We start from the raw sequence: 22,647 nt of genomic DNA, 5'->3' as shown, positions 1-22,647 counted from the left end.
TGTTGTATGTTTTTCCCCCAACACTTTCCATCAGTTTGTATTACAGACACTCATGCCAAATTGAGTCAAAGGCTTTTTTGAAATCAACAAAGCATGAGAAGACTTTGCCTTTGTTTTGGTTTGTTTGTTTGTCAATTAGGGTGTGCAGGGTGAAAACGTGGTCTGTCGTATGGTAATTTGGTAAAAAGCCAATTTGACATTTGCCCAGTATGTTGTTTTCGCTGAGGAAATGTACGTTTCTGTTGTTAATGATAATGCAGAGGATTTTCCCAAGGTTGCTTTATACGCATATCACACGGTAGTTATTGGTGTCAAATTTGTCTCCACTTTTGTGGATTGGGGTGATCAGTCCTTGGTTCCAAATATTGGGGAGATGCCAGAGCTAAGGATGATGTTAAAGGGTTTTAGTATAGCAAATTGGAATTTGTTGTCTGTATATTTGATCATTTCATTGAGGATACCATCAACACCATTCAAGGTCATTGGAGAATCCAGTGGGTTCTGGTAGTCTTTAATAGTTGATTCTAAGATTAGTATTTGATCATGTATATGTTTTTGCTGTTTGTTCTTTGTTATGAATTGGAAAAAGATTGGAGAAGTGGTTTACCCATACATCTTCATTTTGGATACATATTGTTTGTTTAGTATTTTCCAATTTTCCCAGAAGTGGTTATGGATTCTTCAATTACTGTCACGCCCTGACCTTAGAGAGCCGTTTTATTTGTCTATTTGGTTAAGTCGGGGTGTGATTAGGGTGGACATTCTATGTGGCCGAGTGTGGTTCCCAATCAGAGGCAGCTTTCTATCGTTGTCTCTGATTGGGAATCATACTTAGGTAGCCTTTTTCCCACCTGTATTTTGTGGGTAGTTATTTTCTGTTTAGTCTCTGTTACCTGACAGAACTGTTCGCTTTCATTTTGTTACTTTGTTCAAGTGTTTTTTTTAAATAAATAAATAATCATGAACACTTTTCACGCTGCGCTTTGGTCCACTCCTTCCGACGACAGGCGTTACAGAACTACCCACCACCAAATCAAATCAAGATCAAATCAAATTTTATTTGTCACATACACATGGTTAGCAGATGTTAATGCGAGTGTAGCGAAATGCTTGTGCTTCTAGTTCCGACAATGCAGTAATAACCAACAAGTAATCTAGCTAACGATTCCAAAACTACTACCTTATAGACACAAGTGTAAGGGGATAAAGAATATGTACATAAAGATATATGAATGAGTGATGGAGAGCGGCATAGGCAAGATACAGTAGATGGTATTGAGTGCAGTATATACATATGAGATGAGTATGTAAACAAAGTGGCATAGTTAAAGTGGCTTGTGATACATGTATTACATAAAGATGCAGTAGATGATAGAGTACAGTATATACATACACATATGAGATGAATAATGTAGGGTATGTAAACATTATATTAGGTAGCATTGTTTAAAGTGGCTAGTGATATATTTTACATCATTTCCCATCAATTCCCATTATTAAAGTGGCTGGAGTTGAGTCAGTGTGTTGGCAGCAGCCACTCAATGTTAGTGGTGGCTGTTTAACAGTCTGATGGCCTTGAGATAGAAGCTGTTTTTTTACTGACCTCGCCTTCTGGATGATAGCGGGGTGAACAGGCAGTGGCTCGGGTGGTTGTTGTCCTTGATGATCTTTATGGCCTTCCTGTGACGTCGGGTGGTGTAGGTGTCCTGGAGGGCAGGTAGTTTGCCCCCGGTGATGCGTTGTGCAGACCTCACTACCCTCTGGAGAGCCTTACGGTTGTGGGCGGAGCAGTTGCCGTACCAGGCGGTGATACAGCCCGACAGGATGTTCTCGATTGTGAATCTGTAGAAGTTTGTAAGTGCTTTTGGTGACAAGCCAAATTTCTTCAGCCTCCTGAGGTTGAAGAGGCGCTGCTGCGCCTTCTTCACGATGCTGTCTGTGTGGGTGGACCAATTCAGTTTGTCTGTGATGTGTACGCCGAGGAACTTAAAACTTACTACCCTCTCCACTACTGTTCCATCGATGTGGATAGGTGGGTGTTCCCTCTGCTGTTTCCTGAAGTCCACAATCATCTCCTTAGTTTTGTTGACGTTGAGTGTGAGGTTATTTTCCTGACACCACACTCCGAGGGCCCTCACCTCCTCCCTGTAGGCCGTCACATCGTTGTGGTAATCAAGCCTACCACTGTTGTGTCGTCCGCAAACTTGATGATTGAGTTGGAGGCGTGCGTGGCCACGCAGTCGTGGGTGAACAGGGAGTACAGGAGAGGGCTCAGAACGCACCCTTGTTGAGGATCAGCGGGGTGGAAATGTTGTTGCCTACCCCCACCACCTGGGGGCGGCCCGTCAGGAAGTCCAGTACCCAGTTGCACAGAGCGGGGTCGAGACCCAGGGTCTCGCGCTTGATGACGAGCTTGGAGGGCACTATGGTGTTAAATGCCGAGCTGTAGTCGATGAACAGCATTCTCACATAGGTATTCCTCTTGTCCAGATGGGTTAGGGCAGTGTGCAGTGTGGTTGAGATTGCATCGTCTGTGGACCTATTTGGGCGGTACGCAATTGGAGTGGGTCTAGGGTGTCAGGTAGGGTGGAGGTGATATGGTCCTTGACTAGTCTCTCAAAGCACTTCATGATGACGGAAGTGAGTGCTACGGGGCGGATGACAGGCAGCTTAGCCCCAATGATGTACTGGGCCGTAGGCACTAGTCTCTATAGTGCCTTGCAGTCAGAGGCCGAACAATTGCCGCACCAGGCAGTGATGCAACCACGATGTTGCAGCTGTAGAACCTTTTGAGGAACTTTTGAGGAACTCAGGACCCATGAGTTTCTCAAAAGGACCCATGCCAAATCTTTTTAGTTTCCTGAGGGGGAATAGGATTTGCCGTGCCCTCTTCACGACTGTCTTGGTGTGTTTGACCATTCTAGTTTGTTTTTGATGTGGACACCAAGGAACTTGAATCTCTCAACCTGCTCCACTACAGCCCCGTTGATGAGAATGGGGGCGTGCTCGGTCCTCCTTTTCCTGTAGTCCACAATCATCTCCTTAGTCTTGGTTACGCTGAGGGATAGGTTGTTATTCTGGCACCACCCGGCCAGGTCTCTGACCTCCTCCCTATAGGCTGTCTCGTCATTGTCAGTGACACTGTTGTGTCGTCTGCAAAGGTAATGATGGTGTTGGAGTCATGCCTGGCCATGCAGTCGTGGGTGAACAGGGAGTACAGGAGGGGACTGAGCACGCACCCCAGGGGAGCTCCAGTGTTGAGGATCAGCATGGCAGATGTGTTGCTACCTACCCTCACCACCTGGGGGCAACCCATCAGGAAGTCCAGGATCCAGTTGCAGAGGGAGGTGTTTAGTCCCAGGATCCTTAGCTTAGTGATGAGCTTTGAGGGTATTATGGTGTTGAACGCTGAGCTGTGGTCAATTAATAGCATTCTCACATAGGTGTTTCTTTTGTCCAGGTGGGAAAGGGCAGTGTGGAGTGCAATAGAGATTGCATAATCTGTGGATCTGTTTGGGCGGTATGAAAATTGAAGTGGGTCTTGGGTTTCTGGGATAATGGTGTTGATGTGAGCCATTACCAACATTTCAAAGCACTTCATGGCTACAGACGTGAGTGCTACGGGTCTGTAGTCATTTAGGCAGGTTGCCTTTGTGTTTTTAGGCACATGGACTATGGTGGCCTGCTTGAAACATGTTGATATTACAGACTTAATCAGGGACATGTTGAAAATGTCCATGAAAACACCTACCAGTTGGTCAGCACATGCCCGGAGCACACGTCCTGGTAATCTGTCTGGCCCCGCAGCCTTGTGTATTTTGACCTGTTTAAATGTCTTACTCACGTCTGCTACGGAGAGCGTGATCACACAGTCATCCGGAACAGCTGATGCTCTCATGCATGCCTCAGTGTTGCTTGCCTCGAAGCGAGCATGGAAGTGATTTAGCCTGTCTTGTAGGCTCGTGTCACTTGGCAGCTCGCGGCTGTGCTTCCCTTTGTAGTCTGTAATAGTTTGCAAGCCCTGCCACATACTGTAAGACGGGCGCCGATGTAGTATGATACAGGTCTAGACATTAGCAGGCTAGATGTATGGATTAAAGGTCTAGACATTACCAGGCTAGATGTATGGATTGCAGGTCTAGACATTACCAGGCTAGATGTATGGATTACAGGTCTAGACATTAGCAGGCTAGATGTATGGATTAAAGGTTGAGATATTAGCAGGCTAGAGGTATGGATTATAGGTCTAGACATTAGCATGCTAGATGTATGGATTACTGGTCTAGACATTACCAGGCTAGATGTATGGATTAAAGGTCGAGATATTAGCAGGCTAGATGTATGGATTACAGGTCTAGACATTAGCAGGCTAGATGTATGGATTAAAGGTTGAGATATTAGCAGGCTAGATGTATGGATTAAAGGTTGAGATATTAGCAGGCTAGATGTATGGATTACAGGTCTAGGCATTAGCAGGCTGGATGTATGGATTACAGGTCTAGACATTAGCAGGCTAGATGTATGGATTGTAGGTCTAGACATTAGCAGGCTAGATGTATGGATTGTAGGTCTAGACATTAGCAGGCTAGATGTATGGATTACAGGTCTAGGCATTAGCAGGCTGGATGTATGGATTACAGGTCTAGACATTAGCAGGCTAGATGTATGGATTGTAGGTCTAGACATTAGCAGGCTAGATGTATGGATTGTAGGTCTAGACATTAGCAGGCTAGATGTATGGATTGTAGGTCTAGACATTAGCAGGCTAGATGTATGGATTACAGGTCTAGACATGTTCTCTTCAGAGATGTGCAGTGCTGTTGCTGTTGCATGGCTATGTATGCTTGTGTGTTTCCTATGTATACCACATGTGATGTGTAGTAGTTGTCTAGTAATGGATATTATGCCCTTTACACCTTTGTGGTAATATTGACATGTATTACACATTTATATAGCTACATGCATTTCACATTTATATAGCTACATGTATTACACATTTATATAGCTACATGTATTACACATTTATATAGCTACATGTATTACACATTTATATAGCTACATGTATTACACATTTATATAGCTACATGCATTACACATTTATATAGCTACATGTATTACACATTTATATAGCTACATGTATTACACATTTATATAGCTACATGTATTACACATTTATATAGCTACATGTATTACACATTTATATAGCTACATGTATTACACATTTATATAGCTACATGTATTACACATTTATATAGCTACATGTATTACACATTTATATAGCTACATGTATTACACATTTATATAGCTACATGCATTACACATTTATATAGCTACATGTATTACACATTTATATAGCTACATGTATTACACATTTATATAGCTACATGTATTACACATTTATATAGCTACATGCATTACACATTTATATAGCTACATGTATTACACATTTATATAGCTACATGCATTACACATTTATATAGCTACATGCATTACACATTTATATAGCTACATGCATTACACATTTATATAGCTACACGTATTACACATTTATATAGCTACATGTATTACACATTTATATAGCTACATGTATTACACATTTATATAGCTACATGTATTACACATTTATATAGCTACATGCATTACACATGTATATAGCTACATGCATTACATATTTATATAGCTACATGTATTACACATTTATATAGCTACATGTATTACACATTTATATAGCTACATGTATTACACATTTATATAGCTACATGTATTACACATTTATATAGCTACATGCATTACACATTTATATAGCTACATGCATTACACATTTATATAGCTACATGCATTACACATTTATATAGCTACATGTATTACACATTTATATAGCTACATGTATTACACATTTATATAGCTACATGTATTACACATTTATATAGCTACATGTATTACACATTTATATAGCTACATGCATTACACATTTATATAGCTACATGTATTACACATTTATATAGCTACATGCATTTCACAGGAACACAGTAGATACATACCTTTATTCCTAGTCCTAGTGACAGTAGTGACTCCATTCCAGTGACTCTGCTCCAGGTCTTAGTGCGCTGCCTGTGCCGGCTCAGAGAGACCACATCTCCTCACACACCAGGGGAAGGAAATGCAGGCTGGGACTGGGACAACTACACAGCACAGCTCTCACTGGACACACAGAGTGTGAAAGGGCATGTGAAAGAGTGTGAGAGAGAGTGCGTGTGAAAGGGAGAGAGAGAGAAAGAAAGAGAAAGTCGCGATTTGCAAGGGATGTTGGATGGTTGTTGTTGCTGCTGTTGTGTGTTTGATGTATTCTTGAATGTTGCATTTATGATAGTGGAAGTTGGTCTGTTTAGATAGTTAATGTTGATTGATGTGTATGTGATGGTGTGTGTGTGTGTGTGTGTGCGTGTGTGTGTGTGTGTGTGGAGACCTGAGGTGTGTATGAGCTGATGTGTGTTTGAGGTGTGTGTCTGATGGTGCTGGGTAGCTGGGGTGTTGGTGCTATGTATCGGTGTTCGCCCTGTCACAGAAGCAGGGTCCACTTTGACTTCAGCGAGGAAGTCATCAAGAGACTCCATGCTTCCAGCCACACTCACAGGTCAGAACAAGGATAGAACACCGTCTCTTTTTCTTTTGCTTTCTGTCACAATCACTTCATCTTTCTCTCGTGTTCTTCTATAGCTTTTCTCAGCTTCAGTTAAGTGCATGATGTGTTGCCATTCATTAGAATTGTTATGTATACTTTTTAGTTCTAACCCCCCCATGTACTGTATTTCTCCCTCTTACGCTGTCAATCCAAAGTTGTCTTCATGGCATGACTTTCTTCCCCCTTTCTGTATAATTTTTCCCATGTTCTGTTTGTGTGTAGATGTCTCTCTCTTTCCAATGTTCATTATATATAGCCCTCTCTCTTTCCAATGTTCATTATATATAGCCCTCTCTCTTTCCAATGTTCATTATATATAGCCCTCTCTCTTTCCAATGTTCATTATATATAGCCCTCTCTCTTTCCAATGTTCATTATATATAGCCCTCTCTTTCCAATGTTCATTATATATAGCCCTCTCTTTTCCAATGTTCATTATATATAGCCCTCTCTTTCCAATGTTCATTATATATAGCCCTCTCTCTTTCCAATGTTCATTATATATAGCCCTCTCTTTCCAATGTTCATTATATATAGCCCTCTCTCTTTCCAATGTTCATTATATATAGCCCTCTCTTTTCCAATGTTCATTATATATAGCCCTCTCTTTTCCAATGTTCATTATATATAGCCCTCTCTCTTTCCAATGTTCATTATATATAGCCCTCTCTCTTTCCAATGTTCATTATATATAGCCCTCTCTCTTTCCAATGTTCATTATATATAGCCCTCTCTCTTTCCAATGTTCATTATATATAGCCCTCTCTCTTTCCAATGTTCATTATATATAGCCCTCTCTCTTTCCAATGTTCATTATATATAGCCCTCTCTCTTTCCAATGTTCATTATATATAGCCCTCTCTCTTTCCAATGTTCATTATATATAGCCCTCTCTTTCCAATGCCCTCTCTCTTTCCAATGTTCATTATATATAGCCCTCTCTCTTTCCAATGTTCATTATATATAGCCCTCTCTCTTTCCAATGTTCATTATATATAGCCCTCTCTCTTTCCAATGTTCATTATATATAGCCCTCTCTTTTCCAATGTTCATTATATATAGCCCTCTTTTTCCAATGTTCATTATATATAGCCCTCTCTCTTTCCAATGTTCATTATATATAGCCAATGTTCATTATATATAGCCCTCTCTTTTCCAATGTTCATTATATATAGCCCTCTCTCTTTCCAATGTTCATTATATATAGCCCTCTCTTTCCAATGTTCATTATATATAGCCCTCTCTTTCCAATGTTCATTATATATAGCCCTCTCTTTTCCAATGTTCATTATATATAGCCCTCTCTCTTTCCAATGTTCATTATATATAGCCCTTCTCTTTCCAATGTTCATTATATATAGCCCTCTCTCTTTCCAATGTTCATTATATATAGCCCTCTCTCTTTCCAATGTTCATTATATATAGCCCTCTCTTTCCAATGTTCATTATATATAGCCCTCTTTTTCCAATGTTCATTATATATAGCCTCTCTTTCAATGTTCATTATATATAGCCCTCTCTCTTTCCAATGTTCATTATATATAGCCCTCTCTCTTTCCAATGTTCATTATATATAGCCCTCTCTTTTCCAATGTTCATTATATATAGCCCTCTCTCTTTCCAATGTTCATTATATATAGCCCTCTCTTTTCCAATGTTCATTCAATGTTCATTATATATAGCCCTCTCTCTTTCCAATGTTCATTATATATAGCCCTCTCTTTCCAATGTTCATATATAGCCCTCTCTCTTTCCAATGTTCATTATATATAGCCCTCTCTCTTTCCAATGTTCATTATATATAGCCCTCTCTTTCCAATGTTCATTATATATAGCCCTCTCTTTTCCCCTCTCTCTTTCCTATGTTCATTATATATAGCCCTCTCTTTTCCAATGTTCATTATATATAGCCCTCTCTTTCCTATGTTCATTATATATAGCCCTCTCTCTTTCCAATGTTCATTATATATAGCCCTCTCTCTTTCCTCTTATATATAGCCCTCTCTTCCAATGTTCATTATATATAGCCCTCTCTCTTTCCAATGTTCATTATATATAGCCCTCTCTTTCCAATGTTCATTATATATAGCCCTCTCTCTTTTCCAATGTTCATTATATATAGCCCTCTCTTTTCCAATGTTCATTATATATAGCCCTCTCTCTTTCCAATGTTCATTATATATAGCCCTCTCTTTCCAATGTTCATTATATATAGCCCTCTCTCCAATTTCCCCTCTCTCTTTCCTATGTTCATTATATATAGCCCTCTCTCTCTCCAATGTTCATTATATATAGCCCTCTCTCTTTCCAATGTTCATTATATATAGCCCTCTCTCTTTCCAATGTTCATTATATATAGCCCTCTCTCTTTCCAATGTTCATTATATATAGCCCTCTCTCTTTCCTATGTTCAGTCTCTAAATATCTGTTAATCATGGATTCTATAGTTCAGTGTGTGTTAGGGAATCAAAACTATATCACGTTGACTGTGTGGCATTTGTTTGTTTACATTGGTGTGGTGCGAGTCTGTACAGCTGTACTACTGGTCCATCCAGATGCAGATGTGATGTTACCTAAAGCTCACCTACTGTACCCGATGTATTGCAATGTCCTAAATGTAGCATGGTGATGACGCAACTAAACACTCCCAGCAGGATTTGTATTAGCACTCCACTGTTCCACTGTCACGGCCTCAAACGTGTGTTTATCCAACCGCATGACAACTATTCTCTCCAACACCACTTTGCAGCTTCTTATTGTTCATGCCGTGTAAACACATACAATATGCTCTGCAAAGACAATGTCGCTTCTGAAGAAGATTTCCTGTTTTGAGTTGATTTGCCTTGCTGAGATTCACACATTACTCTAGAACATTAACCTTTGTCAAGAATATCATCATCATCATCATGATACAATCGTAGATTGTTGATGTGGAGAAGCAGAGAGAGGGAGCAGCAGGCTGGACAGGGCGGGTCAAAACCAGCGTGACTAGTCTGGAGAGGAGACTCTGGCCATACTCATCTTTAAGAGCCAAGGCTCCCTGTCGAAAGTACTGTACACTTAGTCAGTGCATGTGGAAGTGGAACATTACAGATGTCAAGTTTTAACTTGATCACCCTTTTCTTGCAAAGAATGTTCCCGCTACATCAGGAAAGGAATGATCCCTGTGATTCCTTAAAAATTCGCAGTTCTCTTTCTCTCCATGCGGGGGCAGTCAAATCATTGGGATCAGGCCTGTTATCAAATAATATTCTCCCTCGCTCGCTCAAATGGTAGCCGTAGGTCCTGTTACTGCAAATTCAAACGTACAAAAATATATTTGAAATGCATCCACACACAAAAACAACCATCATTTTATGTAGCTTACTTAATAACACAATATAGATATTGGTCTCCACTAGGCTATGATATACAATTGTGAAGTGTATCCTAAGGTTACGAATGAGCTGCCCAAATTTTGATAAATCGTAACCTGGGGTGGTCTAGCGGTTAGGAACACTACCTTCACATATAGGTCTACCGTGTCAACAAATAACTCAAACTCCCCGATACACTTGATTAGTTTCACATTTAAAATATGGACAGTCAGAGAAAAATACCCCTGATCTTGTTTTTTTTTTAAATATGACCAGACACACACCAGACACTTTTGGAAACTGTCACACCGGTGTCTCTGTTTGTCTCCACCCCCATCTAGGTGTCACCCATCCTCCCCATTATCCCCAGTGTATTTATACCTGTGTTCTCTGTTTGTCTGTTGCCAGTTCGTTTTGTTCCGTGAAACCTACCACCGTTTGATCCCCTGCTCCTGTCTGATCATGTTCCTGTTTCCTAGTCCTTCCCAGTTTTGACCGTTCTGCCTGCCCTGACCCTGACCCAGCCTGCCGTTCTCTGGATTACTGACCTCTGCCTGCCTTTGACCTGTTGTTTGCCTGCCCCTATACTATAAATATATTTTTCTTTGACACTGTCTGTATCTGGGTCATACCTGAAACCTGATAGTACAAACTGGCCATGACTAACCCAGCAGACTCATCCAGCAGACCAGCTGCACAATGCTGTCTCCCTGCAAGGAGCCACCCTTGGAAGACACAAGGAGTTACTTCAAGGTCATAGGGAGGGACTCCATTCCCTGCAGAATGCCATGACCAGGCGTTCAATACATTGCTGGAGCAATTCCGCGGACTCCCCACAGGGCAGCGGGTCACACCCGTAATCCCCCAGCCTACCCCAGTGTCCAGAGAACCCCGCTTACCTCCTCCAGAGCGGTACGCTGGAGATTCCAGAACCTGCCAGGCTTTTTTCCCTCAGTGTTCCCTCATTTTTCGAGCTGCAGCCTTCTTTGTTCCCCTCAGACCGCTCGAGGATAGCGTACATCATAACGCTGATGTCCGGGAGGGCACTTGCCTGGGCCACGGCGGTGTGAGAGCAACAGTCCGCCGTCTGCCTCAGTCTGGAGGAGTTTATGGAGGAAGTTGGGAAGGTGTTTGATTCTCCTTTGTCCAGGAGAGAGGCTGTTCGCAAGCTGCTCCAGCTACGTCAAGACTCCCGTAGTGTGGCAGACTACGCAGTGGATTTTCGCACGTTGGCAGCTGAGAGTGCTTGGAACCCGGAAGTGCTGTTCGACATTGTTCCTACACAGAGTATCGGAGGAAGTAAAAGACGACCTTGCAGCCCGGGAACTACCGACGGATCTCGACTCACTCATCGCCTTGACCATTCGGATTGATTGGGGGACTATGGGAACGAAGGAAGGAGAAGAGATTCGACTTCACTCATCCTGGCATAATGTGTGCGGGGTCAGCGGCTGTAACCTTTGGACCACACAGGCACTGAGGCAACCAACAATTTATTCGGCCTATTGATTGCCTTGAACATTTGACGAAATAATTTATATTAAAAAAAGGATTTCCCCTTATTAAAAATACATCTAGCCCCTACAAATATGTCAATTTCTTATAATCCACATAAGAATTCACACTAGACGCGCTGTAGCCTGCATATAGCCTACATAGGATATTTGAAGTGACGCTCTATGGACCTGCAGTCTAAGTTATTGTATAGCCTACAAACATTGCTTCCAGCTTCCCCTTGCGGTGATTCTAAATATTAAATATTTATTAAAATCCTCCTGCTGCAGGATTATTTTCCTCCTGATATGAAATGGGTCATATTATGATCTAAGATCTGTAGTTAGTTCACACTTGTGCTTGTCTGTTCATGTGAGCATGTACAGTATCTGCCTGTAGTTAATGTGTGCAGTGGTGTTACTGGCCATGATCTGTGTTTGCTTGCTTGTGCGTATATCCTGTAGGAAGCTGTGTGAGTTCGTGACTCGAGTTGCAAAGGGTCGGAAACTTCCCGGGAAATATTCCATGGTAGGTTAAGCCCGGGAATTTTGCTTAATTTCATCAAAAAAAGTTAGCTTATAACAGTGTACCTTTTTTTGTGGGATACACATAAGGCAATTCTAGTTCTTGTGGCATATTTTGGTTGAACTATCCCCAATTCAATGGAATTGCAACCTCTGCATGCACGCTTCCGTCACATGTACAGCTGATTCTCAAGATTTTGCACACTAATGAGATGCTATTGAGCCCACACTACTACACTGTCTGAGCCAAGGACTACATGCTTTCTGGTAAGTTTTGATTACAATACTGGGTGAGGTGAATATATTTTATACGACATACATTATTTTTTGTTAACTAGTAAATAGTAGCCTTTGTGGATCTGAGGCTCTTTCCCCTGTTCCCTCCATCATTCTCCAAATCCCACCAAGATCAGCCACCTCAGAGCGCAACTGGTCCTTGTTTGGGAACACACACCAAAGCACGCAACAGGCTTACCAATACAAGGGTTAAAAAAATTGGTGGCCATCCGGGCAAATTTGAGGCTTTTTGAGCCTGACAACGAGCCATCCTCAACAAGGTTGGAAAGTGACAGTGAAGATGAGGCCTCAAGAGTCTGATGTTCGAGAGGTGGACATTGAGGAGGTCCAGGGAGAAGACATGGAAGCCTGAGAGGAAGACAACCAAAGCTTTAGTTTCTAGACTATCCTTTTACAGATGTATGTTGAAAACGTTTTTGGGAGATGCGATGGATCATTGGGGATCATTCAATATTCCCTTTCTTTTGTTGTTCAGTGAATTCATCCCATGTGAAGAGTCAACTCATTTAATTAAAGTTTAAATTGTTTTTTATATTTCTATTGGAAGGATTTAATCATTTGCAATTATGTCTAATTATGATAAGGTGAAAGGTTTGTTTCTGTCTCCATATGATATGGTAAATCTATCCAATGCAAAAAATATCTACATTTAAATGGTATTAGTATTAATTTGCATATATTTCCGTTAATTTCCACATATTCCCATTAATTCACATATATTCCCGTTAATTCCCACAGAAAGTTTCCACCTCTGAATATTACACAAAATGTACAACCCTATTCGTGACTATAATTTACATTATGTGTGGGGAGGTAGTGTGTGTGTTGTGTACGTGTGTGTGCATGAGCGTGTGTGTGAGTGTAGATAACTGCCCCTGTGTAGTTTATAATGAGAGGGTGTTTGGACTTGCCACCCACCGAATGCCAACACAACATATTCTCCTAGTGAAATGGCTTGGTCAAATATTTGGACTGTGACAAGGATTCCCCTGACCTATCAATGACCATAATACTGGACTGGTCAGGTGCTATGAACCAATGGAAGGGCTCAGTGGAGTGTTTTCTTCAGGGATGTGTCAGTGTTTCCCATGGATGGAGTAGAACACTGTTGTTTCTCAGTGGTAATGGACAGGCAGAATAAAATATTATGTCTTACAGTAGACTACTGTTACTGTACACCAGTTGTCATGGAGATGGTTAACTGGCGGTTGTGGTTGGTTTGTTAGTTAGTGAGGTTGAGACCTGTGGTTGGCGTGTGGTCATGGTTTATGATGTATGACTGGCTGCACACTGCACATTGCGCCCTGAAGAATGATGATGGTGATGTCTATGGTAATGGTGATTGTGATTATAGTAATAGTGATGATGATGATGATTATGGTGCTTGGCACCTACCAGTACACTACTTGGGACTTACCAGTACACTGCTTGGGACCTACTCTACCGGTACAGTGCTTGGGACCTACTCTACCGGTACAGTGCTTGGGACCTACTCTACCGGTACAGTGCTTGGGACCTACTCTACCGGTACACTGCTTGGGACCTACTCTACCGGTACACTGCTTGGGACCTACTCTACCGGTACACTGCTTGGGACTTACCAGTACACTACTTGGGACCTATCAGTACATTGCTTGGGACCTACTGTACCAGTACACTGCTTTATGATGATAACGACGACAAAAGGGTGAACAGAAACGAGGAAGTGGCTGTTGAAATACTATGAGGAAACCAGAAGACCAGGGAACAAATCCTGTTTCTGATAACCTAAAAAGGCTTTCTCTTCACACATACACACACAATCACACACATGCATGCCTACGCACACTCAGAGCGAGAGAGAGATACAGAGAGAAAGAGACAGAGGGAGTTACTGTGAGTGAGAGAGATAGAGTGAGAGAAAGAGAGAGAGGGGGATAGACACAAAGAGAGAGAGGGGGAGGGTTACTGAGAGCAGAGTTTGACCTAGGGTAACTTGACTTTGTAAAAGTATACAGACTAGAGAATGTAATGGAAAACTATCCCACTGCAATTTGCCAGCCCATGGAATGAATGCCATTTAAAGCAAGTTCTGTTTAGTCTCACAGGTCAGCCACAGACTGGGCTCCCTCCTTCCTCTAACTCTCTCCCTCTCTCACTCTCTCTACCTCTCCCTCTCTTCCTCAGCTCTGTCTTCTTACTCCTTCTATCTTTCTTTTCTCCCTCTTTTTTCCATTGTCCCTTTCCAGAGGAGTGGTTCCATATGAGCTCTGTCACAAAACATATTTTATTTTCCAAAATAACGTGACAGGGATTTATGTTCTCTCTGAAAGGGAATGTTTGGGAAATTACATATTTGGAAAATATGTAAATAAGAAAATTGTTGTTTCTCCACAAAAGGCACAAAAGACACATGGTTTATGTTTAGTGTCCTCTTGTTTTCATATTCTAGAATGACGTCTTTATGACGTCTTAGTTCATGCGTTCCACATTCCCCTTGTTGGCTACTTAAGTCATCATTTTCATTCTTGAGCATTTTCATTGTAGTATCCTCACATACGTCGATTTTATTTCTCTACGCTACAGAATGTTTCTGCTCACTATACCGAATCTCTTCATGTCAACGTCTAAAGCTTGTCTCTTTTATCTTCAAGGTCATGTCCATCAAAGTGCTGAAAAGCAATGGTAGTTAGAGTGTAATATAAGTACTGTATGTACTCTTTCTTATCTGTCATGTGCAGAGGGTGGGCTGGACTGAGTTTTGGGAAAGGATAGCTGAATGTTCTTCCCACCAACAGAACCATGTAGGGCAGACGACCTTTTGAAAAAAATACACTGCTTGGGCCCTACTGGTACACTGCTTGGGACCTACCGGTACACTGCTTGGGACCTACCGGTACACTGCTTGGGACCTACCGGTACACTGCTTGGGACCTACCGGTACACTGCTTGGGACCTACCGGTACACTGCTTGGGACCTACCGGTACACTGCTTGGGACCTACCGGTACACTGCTTGGGCCCTACCGGTACACTGCTTGGGACCTACCGGTACACTGCTTGGGACCTACTGGTACACTGCTTGATGTGTGTCTGTCTGTCCTGGAGACAGACAGACACACACCTCCAGTTTATCCCATGCACCTCTAGTAATTCCACAACAGGAAGTATCCATCATCATGCCTTCTAGATAATGCCTCTCTCAGTAATAGGGATGAGCGTTTGAAATAATTTCACTATTATATAATATCACAAATAACCGTGCCCATCCCTACTCAGTACTGTCTAACATCACACTGTACCTGGCTGAGACTGTGTAATGCTGTCCACCACTGATTGCTGTCCACCACTGATTGCTGTCCACCACTGATTGCTGTCCACCACTGATTACTGTCCACCACTGATTACTGTCCACCACTGATTACTGTCCACCACTGATTACTGTCAACTAGAGGTCGACCGATTCTGATTAATACCGATTAATCTGCCAATTTTTTATATACGTATATACACATTTGTAATAAATGACAATTACAACAATACTTAATGAACATTTAACATTTTTGTTTTAACTTAATATAATACCTGAAAATAAATTCAATTTAGTCTCAAATAAATAATAAACATGTTCAATTTGGTTTAAATAATGCAAAAACACAGTTTTGGGGAAGTAAGTAAAAGTGCAATATGTGCCATGTAAAAAAGCTCATGTTTAAGTTCCTTGCTCGGAACATGAGAACATACAGTTGAAGTCGGAAGTTTACATAAACAAGTTTTAATGACTCCAACCTAAGTGTTTCAACCACTCCACACATTTCTTGTTAACAAACTATAGTTTTGGCATGTCGGTTAGGACATCTACTTTGTGCATGACACAAGTCATTTTTCCAACAATTGTTTACAGACACATTATTTCACTTATAATTCCCTGTATCACAATTCCAGTGGGTCAGAAGTTTACATACACTACGTTGAATGTACCTTTAAACAACTTGGAAAATTCCAGAAAAGTATGTTACGGCTTTAGAAGCTTCTGATAGGGCAATTGACATAATTTGAGTCAATTGGAGGTGTACCTGTGGATAAATATCAAGGCCTACCTTCAAACTCAGTGCCTCTTTGCTTGACATCATGGGGAAAACAGAAGAAATCAGCCAAGACCTCAGAAAAAAATTGTAGATCTCCACAAGTCTGGTTCATCGTTGGGAGAAATTTCCAAAAGCCTGAAGGTACCACGTTCATCTGTACGAACAATAGTACGCAAGTATAAACACCATGGGACCACCCAGTTGTCATACCGCTCAGGAAGGAGATGCGTTCTGTCTCCTAGAGATGAACGTACTTTGATGCGAAAAGTGCAACTCAAACCCAGAACAGCAGCAAAGGACCTTGTGAAGATGCTGGAGGAAACAGGTACAAAAGTATCTATATCCACAGTAAAACGAGTCCTATATCGACATAACCTGAAAGGTCGCTCAGCAAGGAAGAAGCTACTTGTGCAAAACTGCCATAAAAAGTCAGACCACGGTTTGCAACGACACATGGGGACAAAGATCGTACTTTTTGGAGAAATGTCCTCTGGTCTGATGAAACAAAAATAGAAATGTTTGGCCATAATGACCATCATTATGTTTGGAGCAAAAAGGGAGTGTCACGGCCGTCAAAAGTAGTGGACCAAAGTGCAGCGTCGTCAGCGTACATTTCCCTTTATTTCTAATGTCAACAATAAACAATACAAACCGACCGTGACACATATGAGGACTAAGTGCCACTAACACAAGTCAACTACCCACACTGAAGGAGGGAAAAGGGGCTACCTAAGTATGATTCCCAATCAGAGACAACAATAGACAGCTGTCCCTGATTGAGAACCATACCCGGCCAAAACATAGAAATAAAGAAACATAGAAAACACAACATAGAATGCCCACCCAAATCACACCCTGACCAAACCAAAAAAGAGACATGAAAAGGCTCTCTCAGGTCAGGGCGTGACAGGGGGAGGCTTGCAAGCCGAAGAATAGGGCCCAACCGTGGGATGGGAGGGCCCAACTGTGAAACACGGGGGGTGGCAGCATCATGTTGTGGGGGTGCTTTGCTGCAGGAGAGACTGGTGCACTTCACAAAATAGATGGCATCATGAGGAGGGGAAATTATGTGGATATATTGAAGCAACATCTCAAGACATCAGTCAGGAAGTTAAAGCCTGATCGCAAATGGGCCTTCCAAATGGACAATGACCCCAAGCATACTTCCAAAGTTGTGGAAAATGGCACAAGGACAACAAAGTCAAGGTATTGGAGTGGCCTTCACAAAGCCCTGACCTCATCCTATAGAAAATGTTTGGGCAGAACTGAAAAAGTGTGTGTGAGCAAGGAGGCCTACAAACCTGACTCAGTTACACCAGCTCTGTCAGGAGGAATTGGCCAAAATTCACCCAACTTATTGTGGGAAGCTTGTGGAATTTTTACTAGGATTAAATGTCAGGAATTGTGAAAAACTGAGTTAAAATGTATTTGGCTAAGGTGTATGTAAATTTCCAACTTCAACTGTATGAAAGCTGGTGGTTCCTTTTAACTTCAATATTCCCAGTTAAGAAGATTTAGGTTGTAGTTATTATAGGAATTATAGGACTATTTCTCGCTATACCATTTGTATTTCATATACCTTTGACAATTGGATGTTCTTATAGGCACTTTAGTATTGCCAGCCTAATCTCTGGAGTTGATAGGCTTGAAGTCATAAACAGCGCTGTGCATCCCAGCATTGCTAAGAGCTGCTGTTTGAATGAATGCTTACAATCCTGCTGCTGCCTACCACGGCTCAGTCAGACTGCTCTATCAAATACCAAATCATAGACTTAATTATAACATAATAACACACAGAAATATGAGCCTTTGGTCATTAATTAACATGGTCAAATCCAGAAATGATCATTTTGAAAACAAAACGTTTATTCTTTCAGTGAAATACGGAACCGTTACGTATTTTATCGAACGGGTGGCAACCCTAAGTCTAAATATTACTGTTACATTGGACAACCTTCAATGTTATGTCATGTAGAATTCTGGCAAATTAATTACGGTCTTTGTTAGGAATAAATGGGCTTTCAACTGTTTGCAACAAGCCATGCGGCCCACACTGCTGCATATACCCTGACTCTGCTTGCACTGAAAGCAAGATAAGTGACACAATTTCCCTAGTTAATATTGCCTGCTAACATGAATTTTATTTTAACTACATACTGTATGCAGGTTTTAAAAAATATACTTGTGTATTGATTTGAAGAAAGGCATTGACGCTTATGGTTTGGTACATTATTGCAATGATTGTGGCTTTTTTGTGAATGCGCTTTTGTTAAATCATCAAGTTGAAGTAGGCTGTGATTCGATGATAAATTAAAAGGCACCGCATTGATTATATGAAATGCAGAACAAGCTAGTTAACCTAGTAATATCATCAACCATGTGTAGTTAACTAGTGATTATGTGAAGATTGATTGTTTTTTACAAGATACGTTTAACGCTATCTAGCAACTTACCTTGGCTTCTTGCAGCCACAAGGTCCTCTTGATGCTGCGCTTGTGTAACAGGTGGTCAGACTGCCACGCAATCTCCTGAGCTTCCTCTCAGTGCTGGGCTTCCCCTCAGTGCTGAGCTTCCCCTCAGTCCCGAGCTTCCCCTCAGTCCCGAGCTGCCCCTCAGTCCCGAGCTGCCCCTCAGTCCCGAGCTGCCCCTCTGCCCCAGTGGGGTTCTGGGTGAGGACTACTAGGCCATGGTCGGCGGCGAAGGTGGACTATCCTAGGACGCGAGGAAGAGGGACTAAGACATTGATAGAGTGGGGTCCACGTCCCGCGCCGGAGCCGCCACCATGGACAGACGCCCACCCGGACCCTCCCTATTGTTTTGATGTGCGTCCGGGAGTCCGCACCTTAGGGGGGGTTCTGTCACGCCCTGGTCGAAATATATTGTGTTTATCTTCATTTATTTGGTCAGGCCAGGGTGTGGCATGGGTTTTTGTATGTGGTGTGTTGGTATCGGGATTGTAGCTTAGTGGGGTGTTCTAGTTAAGTTTATGGCTGTCTGAAGTGGTTCTCATATTTAGGCAGCCATATTCTTTGATTGTTTCGTGGGTGATTGTCCTTAGTGTCTTGATGTCCTTGTTCTGTGTTCGTTTACACAAGTATAGGCTGTTTCGGTTTTCGTTACGTTCATTACGTTTATTGTTTTGGTAGTGTTTGTGTTTAGTGTGTTTTTTCATTAAACATGAATTGTAATCTACACGCCGCATTTTGGTCCGATCCTTGCTACACCTCTTCGTCAGAGGAGGAGATAGTAGAAAACCGTTACAGGGTCCTATACATTGGCCACATTCCAGTGATGCTGTGGATAGGAAGTGAAGGCTTAGTGCAGGGGCCTGTGACCATCTGCATGTCATGGGACTTTGGCATCACATCAGTCAGTCACTACTTCGCTCACACAGTGAGTCATGCGTCTGTCTGTGCTGTGGCATCCTTTTTTCATATCATAATTGAAAAGTGGGTGGGTTTTCATTTTTCCAACACACAAGAATACATTTCTTTGCCAAGTATGAAATAATTATCAGCTACCTTGTCTTGTCTGCGTCAAGCGTAGTATTCGGCATGTGATGATGTAAAGGCTTGGAGATTGTACCAATTCTATATCTAAACTGATCTGAGTTGCTGTATGAATAGAGCACCAGAAATCCATTAGCTTATTGCAGTGCCAGAATAGGTGCAAAAAAGCGCTGCTTATAGAGGTCGACCTTTGAGAACACATTGGGCAGGTCAGGGTTAAAAGAGATAGGTGGAAGTAACCTGTTTGAAATACACAAGTGCTTTCTACAGTCTGCCCATGCCATTAATGTGTTGTACATATTGTAATGAAGGTTTTACTGTTATCACATGTGTTGAAACTGATTCACAAACATAAGATGCTTCAGAGGTAAAGGATGGCTAAACTGAGCTTCAATCTGAAACCATAGGGAGTCCTGTCTGTCTGTCTGTCCATTTTAATTCCACTTTGTAACACAACAAAATGTGTGAAAAGGGGTGTGAATACTTTCTAAAGGCTATATACAGTGCCTTGCGAAAGAATTCGGCCCCCTTAAACTTTGCGACCTTTTGCCACATTTCAGGCTTCAAACATAAAGATATAAAACTGTTTTTTTTGTGAAGAATCAACAACAAGTGGGACACAATCATGAAGTGGAACGACATTTATTGGATATTTCAAACTTTTTTAACAAATCAAAAACTGAAAAATTGGGCGTGCAAAATTATTCAGCCCCTTTACTTTCAGTGCAGCAAACTTTCTCCAGAAGTTCAGTGAGGATCTCTGAATGATCCAATGTTGACCTAAATGACTAATGATGATAAATACAATCCACCTGTGTGTAATCAAGTCTCCGTATAAATGCACCTGCACTGTGATAGTCTCAGAGGTCCGTTAAAAGCGCAGAGAGCATCATGAAGAACAAGGAACACACCAGGCAGGTCCGAGATACTGTTGTGAATAAGTTTAAAGCCGGATTTGTATACAAAAAGATTTCCCAAGCTTTAAACATCCCAAGGAGCACTGTGCAAGCGATAATATTGAAATGGAAGGAGTATCAGACCACTGCAAATCTACCAAGACCTGGCCGTCCCTCTAAACTTTCAGCTCATACAAGGAGAAGACTGATCAGAGATGCAGCCAAGAGGCCCATGGTCACTCTGGATGAACTGCAGAGATCTACAGCTGAGGTGGGAGACTCTGTCCATAGGACAACAATCAGTTGTATATTGCACAAATCTGGCCTTTATGGAAGAGTGGCAAGAAGAAAGCCATTTCTTAAAGATATCCATAAAAAGTGTTGTTTAAAGTTTGCCACAAGCCACCTGGGAGACACACCAAACATGTGGAAGAAGGTGCTCTGGTCAGATGAAACCAAAATTTAACTTTTTAGCAACAAAGCAAAACGTTATGTTTGGCGTAAAAGCAACACAGCTCATCACCCTGAACACACCATCCCCACTGTCAAACATGGTGGTGGCAGCATCATGGTTTGGGCCTGCTTTTCTTCAGCAGGGACAGGGAAGATGGTTAAAATTGATGGGAAGATGGATGGAGCCAAATACAGGACCATTCTGGAAGAAAACCTGATGGAGTCTGCAAAAGACCTGAGACTGGGACGGAGATTTGTCTTCCAACAAGACAATGATCCAAAACATAAAGCAAAATCTACAATGGAATGGTTCAAAAATAAACATATCCAGGTGTTAGAATGGCCAAGTCAAAGTCCAGACCTGAATCCAATCGAGAATCTGTGGAAAGAACTGAAAACTGCTGTTCACAAATGCTCTCCATCCAACCTCACTGAGCTCAAGCTGTTTTGCAAGGAGGAATGGGAAAAAATTTCATTCTCTCGATGTGCAAAACTGATAGAGACATACCCCAAGCGACTTACAACTGTAATCGCAGCAAAAGGTGGCACTACAAAGTATTAACTTAAGGGGGCTGAATAATTTTGCACGCCCAATTTTTCAGTATTTGATTTGTTAAAAAAGTTTGAAATATCCAATAAATGTCGTTCCACTTCATGATTGTGTCCCACTTGTTGTTGATTCTTCACAAAAAAATACAGTTTTTATCTTTATGTTTGAAGCCTGAAATGTGGCAAAAGGTCGCAAAGTTCAAGGGGGCCGAATACTTTCGCAAGGCACACACACTTCCGGCGCCGACAGAGATGGCCGCCTCGCTTCGCGTTCCTAGGAAACTATGCAGTTTTTTTTTTAACGTTTTATTTCTTACATTAGTACCCCAGGTCATCTTAGGTTTCATTACATACAGTCGAGAAGAACTACTGAATATAAGATCAGCGTCAACTCACCATCAGTACGACCAAGAATATGATTTTCACGAAGCGGATCCTGTGTTCTGCCTTTCAACCAGGACAACGCAATGGATCCTATGCGGCGACCCAAAAAAACGACTCCGTAAAAGAGGGAAACGAGGCGGTCTTCTGGTCAGACTCCGGAGGCGGGCACACCGTGCACCACTCCCTAGCATTCTTCTCGCCAATGTCCAGTCTCTTGACAACAAGGTTGATGAAATCTGAGCAAGGGTAGCATTCCAGAGGGACATCAGAGACTGTAACGTTCTTTGCTTCACGGAAACATGGCTCACTGGAGAGACGCTATCGGAGGCGGTTTCTCCACGCATCGCGCCGACAGAAACAAACATCTTTCTGGTAAGAAGAGGGGCGGGGGCGTATGCCTTATGGCTAACGAGACATGGTGTGATGAAAGAAACATA

General features: G+C 41.9%; 1 protein-coding gene across 3 annotated transcripts in view; it reads left to right on the top strand.

Moving 5' to 3' along the window:
- pde4ba (phosphodiesterase 4B, cAMP-specific a) overlaps positions 1-22,647 on the top strand; it is a 333,978-nt gene that overhangs the window by 212,691 nt on the left and 98,640 nt on the right. The window contains exon 1 of one of the 3 annotated variants that reach the window (XM_042322359.1): positions 6,229-6,634. The exons of the other annotated variants lie outside the window; for them this stretch is intronic. Coding sequence (XP_042178293.1) covers positions 6,510-6,634 — 125 coding nt within the window. The 5' untranslated portion in view covers positions 6,229-6,509. Of the gene's footprint in view, positions 1-6,228; positions 6,635-22,647 lie in introns of those variants that run through there. 3 annotated transcript variants of the gene reach the window in all.

Source organism: Oncorhynchus tshawytscha, linkage group LG05, assembly GCF_018296145.1.
Source record: "Oncorhynchus tshawytscha isolate Ot180627B linkage group LG05, Otsh_v2.0, whole genome shotgun sequence".
Taxonomy (NCBI): domain Eukaryota; kingdom Metazoa; phylum Chordata; class Actinopteri; order Salmoniformes; family Salmonidae; genus Oncorhynchus; species Oncorhynchus tshawytscha.
Note: the sequence above shows the minus strand (reverse complement) of the source record. Positions and strands in the feature narration are given on the sequence as shown.